The 13631-nt window shown below is 57.0% G+C and overlaps 2 protein-coding genes across 2 annotated transcripts; one reads left to right on the forward strand and one right to left on the reverse strand.

Moving 5' to 3' along the window:
• The first annotated feature begins 1449 nt into the window (after nt 1-1449).
• SGCA (sarcoglycan alpha) lies at nt 1450-10046 on the forward strand. Its single transcript, XM_065897287.1, has 9 exons — nt 1450-1486; nt 2367-2489; nt 2593-2747; nt 2940-3012; nt 3355-3553; nt 3980-4142; nt 5022-5230; nt 5432-5458; nt 9866-10046. The coding sequence occupies exons 1-9, from the start codon at nt 1450-1452 to the stop codon at nt 10044-10046; spliced, it is 1167 nt and encodes a 388-aa protein (XP_065753359.1).
• Nucleotides 6179-6706, reverse strand: LOC136139219 (histone H1.9-like). Its single transcript, XM_065898108.1, has one exon. It carries the CDS (start codon nt 6704-6706, stop codon nt 6179-6181), a length of 528 nt encoding a protein of 175 aa, XP_065754180.1.
• Nucleotides 10047-13631: the final 3585 nt, after the last annotated feature.

Raw genomic sequence — 13631 nt, forward strand, 5'->3', positions numbered from 1 at the left:
ATGGGTAGTCCAGGGAAAGAAGGGCACACCTCTTCCATCACACCTGTACTGAGATCCTTTGGCAGATTCAGGAAGGAAGGGGAAGTGGTACCCCACCGGCAAGGACATTGGCAGCATCCTGGACTGAGTCAGGCACCGGGCTGAGGTCTTTACAGGGCATTCAGCTGTCTGTAGTGTGGGTGTAGTTATACACCCTTCATGCCTCAGTTTTCTCATCTGTAAAATGGGGACAAAGATAATACCTGCTTCATGGAACTGCTGTGGGGATGGGATGAGTTACTATATGTAAATCTATGTAAAACCTTCAACATAGTAGCAGGCAGAGGGTAGCTGTCATCACCTGCTGGCATGAGAGCTCCACCTGAGTAGGGGCTGCTCATCTCTGCCCCCTCAGTGCCTGGTACATAGCAGGTGCTCTGTAAATATGTGCTGATTTCATGATTTTGTGGAGTCCTCACAAGGACACCTAGAGGAGAGCACCGTTCTTGTCACTTTGTAGTTGTGGAAACAGAGCCTAGAGAGGGCAGATGACTTTTTCAAGGCCATATTCTCCAGTGAATGGGTCAAGGTGGGATTCATGTCCAGGCCTGTAGGCCTCCTTTACTCCCTGTCCCTATGTGGTTGGTTCTGTCCAAGGCTCTCTCTCTTCCCGGACCTGGGGGGCATGCTGGGGGTGCCTAGTCTGAGGAGAGGGCTGGGTGAATGGGTGCCCTCATGTGCTGTTCATGAAGCTGTCACCTCGCCCCCTACACCTACTAGTTGCCAGGCCCTGGGCTAGGTCCAGGGATGCAAAGATCATAAGATCCCAGGCCACCCCACAACACTGTGTGGTTGGCTGTGCCACACAGGAGGGAGGACAGAAAGCCTTCAGAGAGGAGAGGATGCCTGTGCTGCGTCTTGAAAGGTGAGTAGAAGGTAGGATGAAAGGTAGGATTAGGGCAGGAAGGGAGCTCCAGGCAGAGGGAAGAGCTCGTGCAAAGGGGTGTATACTCAGGAGAGATTATCAGGTTGTGGGACAGCAGAGGGAGGCAGGGTAGAAGCCTGGGGTTGTGTGTGTGTGCGGGGAGGGGGTAAGAAGGAAGAGAGGGGATTCTGGACAGGATGGCCAGGTACAGGCAGGGTCTGAAAGCCATCAGCCGCTGCGACGCTCAGGGCAATGGAAGCCATTAGCGTTTTAAGGGGGGCCTCAGGCAGTCAGGTTGGTGATTTAGAAAATATACTCTGGCCCCAAGAAGGGGATTATTGGAGGGACCTCATCCTCTGAGGAGGGTGTCCACCCTAGATTTAGTGCCTTTCTGGGTGGGGAAGGGGAGGGTCCCGCTGGCTGAAGCCGGGCCCAGCTGCTCTGGGACATCTTCCCGTCCTTCCCCCTCCCTCCTCCCTCCTCCCTCCTGCCTGCTCCCTGCTCCTGTCTCTGTCACTCACAGGCAGCGCCAGGTTGGGACAGCCATGGCAGCAGTGCTAATCTGGATTTCTCTCCTTCTGGGTAAGTTGGGATCTTCTTCAGGGGAGAGGCCCAGGTTGAGGGGGGTGAGAAGTTCCTCAGGGGAGGGGTTGGGGGTCGGGGTGAGGCAAGGGCTAGAGGGACTTTGGGGTGTAAATTCCACAGCCGATGGGGCTCTAGGGAACTGGGGCTGGGAGCTGGGATATGGGGGGCTGGCTGGGAACTCTGAGGGGCAAGGTGTCCTAGGCTAGGCTGGGCCTAACTGCACAGGCCCAGAGCGCCATGGGCCCTTTAATGGGCTGGCTTCTTTCTGGGTCCAGGCTAAATTTGGCTCTGGGAGAGTGTGAGGGTCACTGGGGCAGGTCCTCTCCCTGGGACTCTGGGCTCAGGCTCCCCTTTGCTCAGCTCCTAGTGGCCTCTAGTGTGGGCCCTCTCCCCTCTGTATGTTAGGGGAGGCGGGTGGGGGCCCCAGAATGGCTACCTGCCTCCTCCAAGGGGTCCTTACCTCTCCCTCCCTCCTACCCCCCCCCCCAGCCTCCCACAGTCAGCTTGGGGGTCTTTTCCAAGTGCTCTTAACACACACACGCACTCACACACACAGACACACACTCACGCACCCCACACCCCTTTCAGCCAGACATCAGTCCCTGCCCATTGTGACCCTCAATGGAGGCCTAAAATGAGGAGTGAGGGGCTTCCGTGAATCCAAAGCAAACTAAGGTCTGGGTCTTGTCACTGATTAAAGTGTGTGGCACAGCCAGGGCCCCAACCTATCCTGCCTGGGAGCCAGCAAATCCATCTGCCTCCTCGCACACATTTCTCCACTCCCTCAGGGCCACTAGGGGCTGGGTGGAAAAGGGGACTTATTCCCTGGCCAGGACTGAGGCTGGGCCGTGTGTCTGGGGGTCGTGGGTCCCCACAGGTCTCCTGGCAGGGCTGGGGCACACCGAGGCCCCGCAGACCACCCTGCACCCGCTCGTGGGCCGCGTCTTTGTACACACCCTGGATCGCGAAAACTTCCTGCACCTTCCTGAGCTCGTCGTCTGTGAGAGGGGCCTGAGGGGCACTGGGGTGGGCTGCGGGCTCCTGGCCCAGGGCTGGTGAAGGCTCCTCTTGTGTCTCCAATCCCCTCTCCTCCCTTCCACCAGCTGTCCCAGCCACCGTCCCTATCACCTACCACGCCCACCTCCAGGGACACCCAGACCTGCCCAGGTGGCTCCGCTACGCCCAGCGCAGCCCCCACCAGCCTGGCTTTCTCTATGGCACTGCCACCCCAGCAGATCGCGGACGCCAGGTCATCGAGGTACCAGTAGGGGCCCCAGTGGGCTGTGTCGCATGCAACAGGGACCCGGCGTTCACTCATTTACATGGCTCACATACCTCTAATTTGGTGGGCTATCTCAGTCTTCTCCCGCCAGGCCCAGCCGCACCACCCGGGCTTAGGGGTTAGGTTCTCTCCTAACCCCACCTCTCAGCCCTCTACCCCATCCTCCAGGTCACAGCCTACAATCGGGACAGCTTTGACACCACCCGGCAGAGGCTGGTGCTGTTGATTGGAGACCCAGAAGGTACCGCCAGCCCCGCCCCACCCCTACCCCACCAATGCCAGTCTTGGGGGATCTCCCCTGGAAGGCGGGTGTAGAAGTGAGTAGTGGGGAGCAGGGCACCCTGGAAAGACTCTGGAGTCGTATTCTCGGCTGCTCTGCTGATAGACGGTGGAGGCTTGGGCAAGTAATTGAGGCTGTGGGTGTGGACGAAGGGCGTTTGAGGCCTGTGATATGGGGGTATTAGGGAGGAAAGAAGGGAGCTGAGGGGATACGGGGACCAGCTTGGATGGGGGGAGGCTTAGGAAGGATCCACACAGGGCTGGGGGCTGGGTGCGGCCTAAGGTGCCCACCTGGCCCTCCCAGGCCCCCTGCTACCATACCAGGCTGAGTTCCTGGTGCGCAGCCATGATGTAGAGGAGGTGCTGCCCTCGACACCTGCCGGCCGTTTCCTCACAGCCTTGGGGGGGCTCTGGGAGCCAGGGGAACTCCAGCTGCTCAACATCACCTCTGCCTTGGACCGTGGGGGCCGAGTTCCCCTTCCTATCGAGGGCCGCAAGGAAGGGTAGGCATGCAGCCCAGGAGGGCTTCCTGGAGGAGGGGGCAGCTTGCCTTTTGTCTAGGTGGTGGGCATAGAACATGGGTCTCCCTAACTTCCAAGTGGGGCTTTACCACTTGCACGCTCACCGTACGCATCTTTACTTCCCAGCATCACATCACTGTCCACTTCCTTCTGGCCACCCCCTCATCTCCTCCCTCTTGCCCTTCCTGGGCCCAAACCCTAGTTAGCCTGAACTCTGCACTTCCTGGTGCCCATAAGGACATGATAGATCCATCCATCAAAGGACATTCCTGGGGGCCAAGGCCCCAGAAGATGGGTGCTCTGTGTACTCTCACCATAACCCCAGATCTCAGGGTGGCCATAACCCTCAAATCTCCAGTGCCCAGTGATACCCCCAATTTTCTGATAGTGGTTTCTGTCTGGACCCAGGGTATACATCAAGGTGGGCTCTTCCTCACCCTTCTCCACCTGCCTGAAGATGGTGGCATCCCCGGACAGCCAAGCTCGCTGTGCCCAGGGCCAGCCTCCACTGCTGTCCTGCTATGACACCTTGGCACCTCACTTCCGAGTTGACTGGTGCAACGTGTTGTTGGTGAGGAGGGACCCTGGTTCTAGGGGTGGGGGCGGGGCATGACCCCCATCACGGTCTCCTCCATCCCCATCCCATCCCATTTCCCTGTTTCTTCAATTATCTACTCGCGCGCACGTGTTCTGCCTTCTCCCACAAGAGGGCAACAGAGCCCATAATCCAGACAAGGGATCACCAGCTCCTGGAGCCCCAGCTGTGCCCAACAGAACAGCTAGAACAATCACTCCCACAGGATGGTTCCAAACTCCTTTCTCCACCTAGGGCCTCTGTGTGACAGCTCTATTTTCCTCTAAGGTGTCACAGCAAATTGGCCTAAAATAAGGGACAGATAGCTCTCACCCCCATGTTATAAACCAAACATGCTCACTACTGCTCTGTGAGCTGAGGGGTCTAGGGTCCCTAGAGATCTTATTCCCAGGGCTAGGAACCCTTCCTGTGACTTGACCGACAGCACAGGCAGGAACTGGTAATCAACATTCTTGAGCACTTGCCATGGGCAATGCACCATGCAATCAACATGTTTTATCCTCACAACCACCCAGGAGACAGGTACCACTATTAGCGTCCCTACTTTACAGATGAGAAAACTGAGGCGCCTAGAGGTAAGTCATTGCAGCATAGCACTTGTCTGAAACAGGATTCAACCCCAGGCAGTCAGACATGAGAGCTGTGCTCTAACCGTCGTGCGGTCCTGCCTCTCCTAGAATTTCTTTCCTGGCACCTACACCAGTGTCTGCTCGGTCACATGAGCTGGGGGAGGCCAGGCAGGAGGAATCCCCGCAGTTGCATGGAGCAGGGTGGCCCCAGAACTCCTGCCCTGCGCCCTGAGGTTCTCTGTGTCTGGCCATCCACTCCTGGGTCAGCCCTGGGCTCTCTGAGCAGGTGGACAAGTCAGTGCCAGAGCCGGCAGACGAGGTACCCACGCCAGGTGATGGGATCCTGGAGCACGACCCGTTCTTCTGCCCACCCACCGAGGCCACAGCCCGAGAATTCCTGACCGACGCCCTGGTCACGCTCCTGGTGCCCCTGCTGGTGGCCCTGCTGCTCACCCTGCTGCTGGCCTACGTTATGTGCTGCCGGCGGGAGGGACGGTGAGTGTGGGGGCTGAGGGCAGGGAGGGCACTGGGGCTGGTGCTCACGTTGTGGGATTCCTTGTGGCACTTGTGCCACGTGGGGACCCAGATCCCTCAGGGAGCAGAGTCCTCAGCCAGGAAGGGAGGAAGGGCCCCTTGCCTGGCCTGGCACCAGGAGGGGTTGTGGATAATAGCTAATCCCCTCCCTTGTTTTTCCAGGTTGAAGAGAGACCTGGCCACCTCTGAGTGAGTAGGGGAAATCTGGGGGCTGGGTGGGAGGTCTCCTAGACTATCAGGCTGGACCCTCCAACCTCTATGAGCAGCAGACAAACCAAATTCCTCTGGGGTGATGAAGCTACCCTTGGCCTGTGAGCTCCAGCCCTCGGCTGGTTGGGCGCTGGGCCCAACCTGGCCTGGCTTGGCTTTCTCATTTTCTGGTCTCCATGGAGGAGTCTAAAGTGGGACAGGAGAGGGGACCTAGCCAAGCTTCAGGGATCTGATGCCACCCTGGGAGAAAGGGTTTGAGAAGCAGCTTTAGAAAGCAACTTAAAAGGCTTCCAGTGCGTGCACGCACACACACGCACACACACACACACACACACACACACAACCACGATTCGCTGTGAGTCAGACACTCGGGTTCTAGGCTGCTTTCTGCCACACAGTTACTGTGACTCTTTCTGGCCTCAGTTTCTTCACCTGCAAGATGATGCGGTCGAACCAGCTAATATCTGGGTGCTTTCAATCCCTCCAGCCCTTCCCAAATCTATCTCACTCTTATTTTGCCCAGGATTTCCCCACCCATGGCCTTACCTGTCCTCTGTGCCCCCAGACCTCTTTCTCTCCCTCTCCCTTGAACCCCAGAGATTCCAGGAGGCAGGTGTGAAGTGTTAGGCTCCTTTTATCCCCACTGCACTGAGCCTGTGGCGGGGCTGGCAGCCCTCCTTGCTTGCCCAGCCTTCCTGGTTAACTGCGGCAGCATTTGGCCGCCCTGCGAACCCCCTTGGGGAGCCTCTTGTGCCCCTGCTTGGAGCCCACGGGCAACCGGCGCTGCCCAGGCCGGCGCTGCCCCGACTGCCGCTGCTGCTGCTGTTGCCGTCTCTTTGCCTCGGGCTTGAACTTGGAGGCATGCTTGTTGGCCATGAAGATGGAGCCTGTGGCCCCCTTGCCCGTCACCTGCTTGAGCATGCCCTTGTCCACCAGCCCCTTGAGTGCTCGCTTGAAGCGCCAGGCGCTGCGGGTCATGTTGTAGCCGCTGGCGGCGACGGCCTTCCTTAGGGTAGCCAGGGACACGCGCTTGCGTGCCCCCTTGCTTGCCATGACCTCCAGGATCACTTTGGATATGCTGGGCTTCCGGTGGGTTTCGGAGGAGGCGTGGCACCCAGTCCCTCTCTTGCTCGGGAGTCCGGACGTGCTGGCCTGCTGGACGGCACCCAGGGCACTGTTTGAGGCCAAGGGCCCAGATGTGGGTAGCAGCGAAGTGTCTTTCTTCATCTCTTCCTGGGGTCGGTGAAGGGAACTGGGTGCGAGGGCCTCCAGGATGGTGGCTAGAAGTCTCCCTTGAGTTACTCCTCGGTGGAGGCGGTGCGTCCCAGTTCCTGGTTCCCTCAGAGGCTTCCTTGTAGGGCTCTGGCCGGAGCCTTGCCCGCCCTGGGCGGCCAGAAGGAGGGCTAAGGACGATCACCCACGCTGGCAGACTCGTGCCTCAGGTGCAGGGGGTGGTCAGGTTATCCCTGTGGTGACCTCAGGGGAGCATTGTGAGGTCACCAGAATCTTGTGAGGGTCACAGTAGCCCCGCTGTTCCCCCCTGGGTGGGGCAGACGCCAGGTAGTGTGGGCATCCGACGTGCCAGGGAGCCTGGGAAGAAGGGCTGTGGCCGAGTGAGCCAAGCAGGTGGACCCACGGGGTGTGTATGTTCTCGCCAGCTGATTTTAGGGTGCCTTAACCCCACCATTTTGACCCCACCATATAAATCCATTGGGTTAAACGATACATTTTTAGAATCAGAATTATACCAACATTTTTGAATTTTTATGGGGAATAAATGTTCCCGAGTGAACATAAATGTAATTCCTTGATCTATCTAAGTCGATTTAGTTCCTTGATCAACTTTTTACACAAAGCAATGAAAAAGATTTGCTTTTTTTTCTGCTTTCATTTTTATTTGGTAGAATTTTCCCCCACTGGGATCAGTGATTTTCTATGTAAGTTTTACAAGGAGGATTTTATTTCTCAATTTGGGGGCCTGTGCCAAATTTGATGAGTGTCGTCTCCTGCCACTGCAGGGATTCTCTTCTGGCCAGTTACTTCCACCAGGTCTGCCTTTCCTGGGTCAACTTTCTAGTTCTGCTGGTGTCAGGAAACTATGCTTCCTCCATCAATTTCGAGTCAATAACCAATTTTACCCTGTGTGTGCAAGCATGCGGTGTCAGCCCTTGTTGGTTTGGATTTTGTGTTGATTTATTTCTACAAAATCCTATTTTTTTTCTTTCTGCCTGTTCAGGTTCATTTTTCAAATGATCCAAAATTGTGATCCTGCTGCCTGTTTTTCACCTACGTCAGATTTTATTGGTCAGAACATCCTCTAGCCCAACCTCCAGCCCAATGACCCTCTCCTGTGATCTGTGTGTCAGGATCAGGGCTCAAGGGGCTGTGCGTGCGTGCGTGCGTGTGTGTGTGTGTGTGTGTGTGTGTGGAGAGGGAGAATGCCTGCCAGTTGGTTTTTCTGCCCAAGTGCTGATGTGGAAGGACTGCGGAGGAGGGCACCGCGGGTCTGACTTCTGCTGCTGCTCTGGAAAACTGTCTGCAGAACGTTTTTCCACCTGTGTGTGTTACTAGAGTAATGAGACCCAGATGTGGGGCTGGGAGTGGGAAGGAGGCCCATCAACTAAGGCCTCCCCCACCGGAGGGATCATTACCTGCCAGGCTGCCTCCGTTGCCACACGCTTCCTGCTCCCGTCCCCTCTCGGCCTCCCCTTGCCTGCTAATGGAAACTTGTGTTTTGGACAACTCTCCTTGCCAAATTCCAGACTCAATAGCTCATCTTGACCCTCCCCGGCACAGTCAGTAGGAAGCTAGAAAAACTTTTCTGTAGTCTGATCTCTCAGGCTCTAGCTGGAGTCTGTGTCCCCTACTTGAGACATGGGCATGGGTAGGGATCATTTCCCCCTCCCGGATTTGATCAGTAATCCAGCAGTAAGTAGGATTGCTTCCACCCTGCCTGGGGCCCCCACCCCTTTAAGAAAACCAGTTCTTATTGTCCGTACTGAAAAGTCCCTGTTGTTTGTCTGACCCAGCAACCAGGTAGTCTGGGAAAAGGTCTCCAGGCTGAGCCCACAAATGTGGGTGGGTTCATATAAAAGGGCTCGGAAACATCCTTCCACTGGAGGCCACGTTTATCAGTGGGCCTACTATAATAAAACAACACCAGTGATAATGATAGCAATGGAAGTCTCCCCACAATAATAGCTATCTTTTGCTGCATGCTGACCAGTAGATGTAAATGTTTTTTCTGCCTCGACTCACTTAATTCATACAACAACTGCGTTACAGTCGAGGAAATGGTGACACAGAGAGGTTAAGTAACTTACACAGGGTAACACAGCCAGTAAGCAGTGGAACTCACACTCAGACCCAAAGCAGGTTCTCCTGCTTAACCACTGTGCTACCCTACTTCTCAGAACGAACTAAAGTTGCTCCTGGACAGCAGAAAGCAAGCCCATGAGAATGTCAGATGAGAACGAGGCTCAGCCTTCTTAGGGGAAACTGGAGTTAGAGCTCAGGTAGGACTTACTAAAGGGTGTGGTAGTCAGTCCTTTGGGCGCTGCTGGGGCTTCCAGTCCGGTGAGGGTGGGACCTCACTCCAGCCTCAAGGAGCCTTGGTCCGAAACACAGGAAGCAAGACTGTGTGTGTCTGGAGCTAAGCAATGCCGGGGACAGCCTGGGGCAGGGCGGGAGGGGGTCAAGTTACAGAGGGAGTGGAGCCCAGGTCTGAGGGTCCAAAGTATAGGCAGTCAAAGCCCAGCAGGAAAGAACTTGGGCAAAAGCTAGGAAAAGGTGGAGGAGGTAGATTTGCCAGACTAAGATGGGGATGATGGGGAGGGGAGGGAGGTTCGGTGCTGGGAGAGAATGTTAGAAGAGGGAACTGATTGCTAGAAGGGACACAGGGGATCACCATCAGAATATAAAAACAATATAGAGCCCAGCAAACACTGGCTTCTGGTAATAAATACCACTGTAGGTATCTATTCATGTCTTAGTATCTCAGGAACTCTTACCATGTGCCAGGCACTTTTCTAAACACCCAGCCTGCATTTTCTCATTTAATCTCCATAACGATCCTAGGAGGTGGGTTCTATTATTATCCCCATTTTACAGCTGAGGAAACTGAAGCAAAGAGTGGTTGAGCAACTTGCAAAGGACACAGAGCTTTGAATCCAGGATGTCTGCACCCAGACCCCATGCCTCAGTCACTGGACACTAAACTGACACCATAGAACTTCCTGTTTGTCCTCCCCCACCTATCCCGTGTGTGTCTCCCCACACATTGTAGGTGGGGAAGACTGCAGGGTGGCTCAGAGATGATGCCAGGCTGGACCCCAAAGTGGGTGCTGACTCCCAGGGCTGATGATTCTGTTGGCCCTGTGTCCCCAGTATCCAGATGGTCCACCATTGCACCATCCGCGGGAATACAGAGGAGCTGCGACAGATGGCAGCTAGCCGAGAGGTGCCCCGGCCACTCTCAACCCTGCCCATGTTCAATGCGCGCACAGGCGAGCGGCTGCCGCCGCAAGTGGACAGCGCCCGGGTGCCCCTCATCCTGGACCAGCACTGAGGGCCCACACAGGTGGGTCCGGCTGGGCAGTGCCAGTCTCTTTTCTGGGAGTAAGGTGGCCTCCATCTCAAGGCTGGGGCAGGTGAGGGGGGCGGATGGGAAAGGGCACACAGACCTGTCTGCCCCTCCGAGGCAGTGGTGGGGGGTGCTCAGCAGTGCCAGGTGTGTGGGCCCCAGTGCCAAGCACTTGGACTCAGAGGGTCAGGGTGGGGAAGGCAGGAGAACCGGGGCCTGGTCCTCGCAGACCCCCACTCTCTCTTCTCTTTGCCGCTCCAGTTCCAACCCTGGCCTCATCCTCCCTTCTCTCCCCACTCACAGAGCAGCCACGACCCATGGCCACATCCTTCCTTCTGACTCCAGCTCCTGTCCCAGCGGACCCCAGGCTTGGAATAAGCAGAGAGATGAGGATGGGATGGGATGGGATGAGGGTGTCTGGGATCAGGTCGCCCAGAATAAAACCTGCTGTTCTGCTCATCTATTGCTGTACCTTCCTCTCAGCAGCCTCCTCCCCAGCCCTCATTGCCTCTGCTTCCCTTTCTGCCTTGGGGGAGCCCTTCGAGGCAGCCAGGAGCTGCCGCCTTGCCCTCTGGACTCTTGGCACTTGGCCGTTTCTCAAATTCTCTGAAAGTAAGAGCGAAGGACCTGCATATGCAGCCCTGATGTTAATCCTCCCATGAACCTAATGGCGAGGGAAAACTGGATCACCATCCCCATTTTATAGACAAGGACACTGAGTCCGAGAGACAATGAGTGACTTACCCAAGGTCACAGAGCAGGCAAGTGGCAGAGCTTGGTTTCAAACCTGGCATGTCCACCTCCACGCCGCCTTCTGGAGGGTTGAGGGGTTCTGGAAGCAGGAGACCCAGGCTCTCACCCATCCAGATCTCCTGGGGGGAGGCCCCTTTGGGAGTCATAACCTAGATATGGAGAGGGGGTTGCGGTGCAGGACCCTGAATCAGTGACCCGGATCAGCGGCCCCTCCCGGTGCGCTCCTCAGGGACAGGGTCGCGGTCCGCAGGACACCGCACAGCCCTTGTTGCGCTTGGTGTCACCAGCTTAGCTTGGTCCCCACGTGAGCCCTGGAGAGACTGGCTGACCAGGAAGCAGCCGCAGCTTGCTCTTCTCAGGTGGCTGCAACCAAAGCAGGCCGGCTCCACCCCTGCCCCTACCATCCAGGGCACATCCCGTCTCACATCTCATGCTCCCTGGGGAGGACAGGCCAGGGACTAGGCCCCGGAGGGGACCCAGGTAAGGAGGGGGAGGGAGAAGCAGGGCCTTTTGGCTCGGCCCCTGATGCCGGGGGCAGCTCCAAGAGAATACAGACAAGCCCACCCTGAGGCCTCTCCACCCCTTTCTAAGCCCCTCACACCCCTTTTTCCCGTGTGTGTGTGTGTGTGTGTGTGTGTGTGTGTGTGTGTGTGTGTGTGTGGAGGGGGAAGGTAGGGGGGATGCATGGGAGTTTTCTCTCACCTGGAGGCAAGGGCCCAACCTGGGGGCTGAGGGGAGGCTGAAACAGTCAGAGCAGCCCCCAGTCTAATGGTGGTGCCCCCAGAGCCAAGGACCCCAGAGGAGGGCCGAGTTTCTGAACACTGCATCCCGCTCTTCAGAAATGTATAGGCAAGGGGGTCATGAGGACTCCAAGTTGCTCCTGGACCCCCCTCTCCTTTCTCTCACTTCCCAGAATCCCCACCTTCAAAAAATGTTCTGAATCCATCCACATCTCACGGCTTCCACAACGACCTTCCCAGGCCAGCTCCAGGATCTCACCCCGGACCCCCACAACAGCCTCCCTGTGGCCTCCCTGCCTCCTCCCTGCCCCTTCAGTCTCGCCTCCAACACCAGTTGGGCCCATCCTTTAACAAGAAAAATCAGGGAGTCTCACCCCTCCGCTGTCAACTTTCCTCTACCTTCCCGTGACACCGAGAGTAAATCCACACTCTTGGCCAGGCGTAGAGACCCCGTCCACCCCTCTGACCACATCACCACCCCTCCCACTGCTTGTGTGCCCCAGCCGCGCTGCCTTCTAACACAACCCTGTTTCAGGGCCTTCGACTCGCTCTTCCCTCTGCCGGGAACCCCCAGCCCCCATGTCCACACAACTTCCCCTTAGTGCAGTCATTCTGACCTCTGCCCAAATGGCAGGTCTTTACAGAGGCCTTTCCCCTGCTCAGAGAGAGCCCTCTGCCCAGCCTCCGTGCTCTCCCATAGGATGTGCCCTGTAGGAGCGCCTTGTTGGGGTCCGCTTTGGCCCTAGAATGTAAGCTCCAGGAGGGCAAGATTCTGTGTGTCCCCAGGGGGTGCAGCGCCCGCACACAGTAGGCACTCAGGAAGGTTGCTCGGAAGGAATGTGAAGGGAAGCCATCAGGTTTGGGCCACTCCGAGCTCTTAAGGGGGTTGCTGCTCCTCTCTGGGCAAAGGGGGTGAGGTGAGCAAGGCCATTGCTAAAGTTTCTACCATTATCTTGTGGGTGCCTCCCCCTTCCCTGCTGGCCACCCCACACCCATTAGTTAGTTAATCCCAGAAGCATCTGTGGAGGCAGGAAGAGACTCCGAGCTCGCACAGCGTATGTGGTCAATAAACGTTTGTTGGCTGAAGAACTCTTTGGGTAACAACCCCCAACCACATGAGCTTTCCGACTTCTTATGTGCAATTTCCCTCCCCCGGGGCCCCTCATCTGGCTGAAACCTGGAGCTGCACAGAATCTGCTCAGATTGGAAGCTCCACTCGGTCAGCTGGCTGTCTGGGGTGGCTCCTCCCTGATCCCTGCCCCCCACCCCGTGAGCAGGGGACCGCCCTCTCCGAGTCTCATGCTCCCACCCTGGGCCTATACGCTCTTCCTGTGCTGGCCAGGATGGGAGAGTCCGAGGCCCGCGCCACACTTCCCTTTGCTGCGTGACTTTGCCTTGAGATCTTGGCAGCGCCTCCCTCCGGGCTCAGCTACCAGGAGCACACGGGAGCCTGGCTGCTGGCCGGGAGGAAGTGGCCCAGACAGGGGCTGGGGGCATGGCGTGACTGCGGAGGACAGAGAGCTGTGCCTGGGCTCCCAGCTCCCGGCCACGCTGGCGGCATGCGGGGAGGGCAAGGGGGCAAGATTCCACCTGGCAGTCACACCCCAGCCCCTCACCGCCGAGGACAAATAGCTGTTGTGTTCCCCTCCTGAGACTTGATCGCCTCCAGTGCCACGCCCACGATGCCCACAGGACCCAGCGTCTGCACCTGTATCCCAAACACAGCCCTCGTGCATGGCCTGACTCTAGATGGTAGCTCACCACCTCTCAAAGTGGTGAGAAGGCCCTCTGCTACCAGGGGACACAGGGACCCCTACAGCTGGCCTCAGCCCCCACCGGCACACTTCTTCACTTAAACCCCGTGTTATAGAGAGCTCCGTTGGTGTATCTGCTGGGATTTGGAGCCAGAGAGAGCAGGGTTCCCATCACAGCTCTGACATTTTACTCATAGATATTAATTGTAACTGTCTTGAGGCTTTTGGGAGAATTTGGGAGAACTAGGTGAGTGCCTGTCATCTGGCAGCTCCCAAGAATGGAGACTTTATGACATACAAACACGCACATGGTCACCCCAAAA

Source organism: Phocoena phocoena, chromosome 19 (assembly GCF_963924675.1).
Source record: "Phocoena phocoena chromosome 19, mPhoPho1.1, whole genome shotgun sequence".
NCBI lineage: Eukaryota > Metazoa > Chordata > Mammalia > Artiodactyla > Phocoenidae > Phocoena > Phocoena phocoena.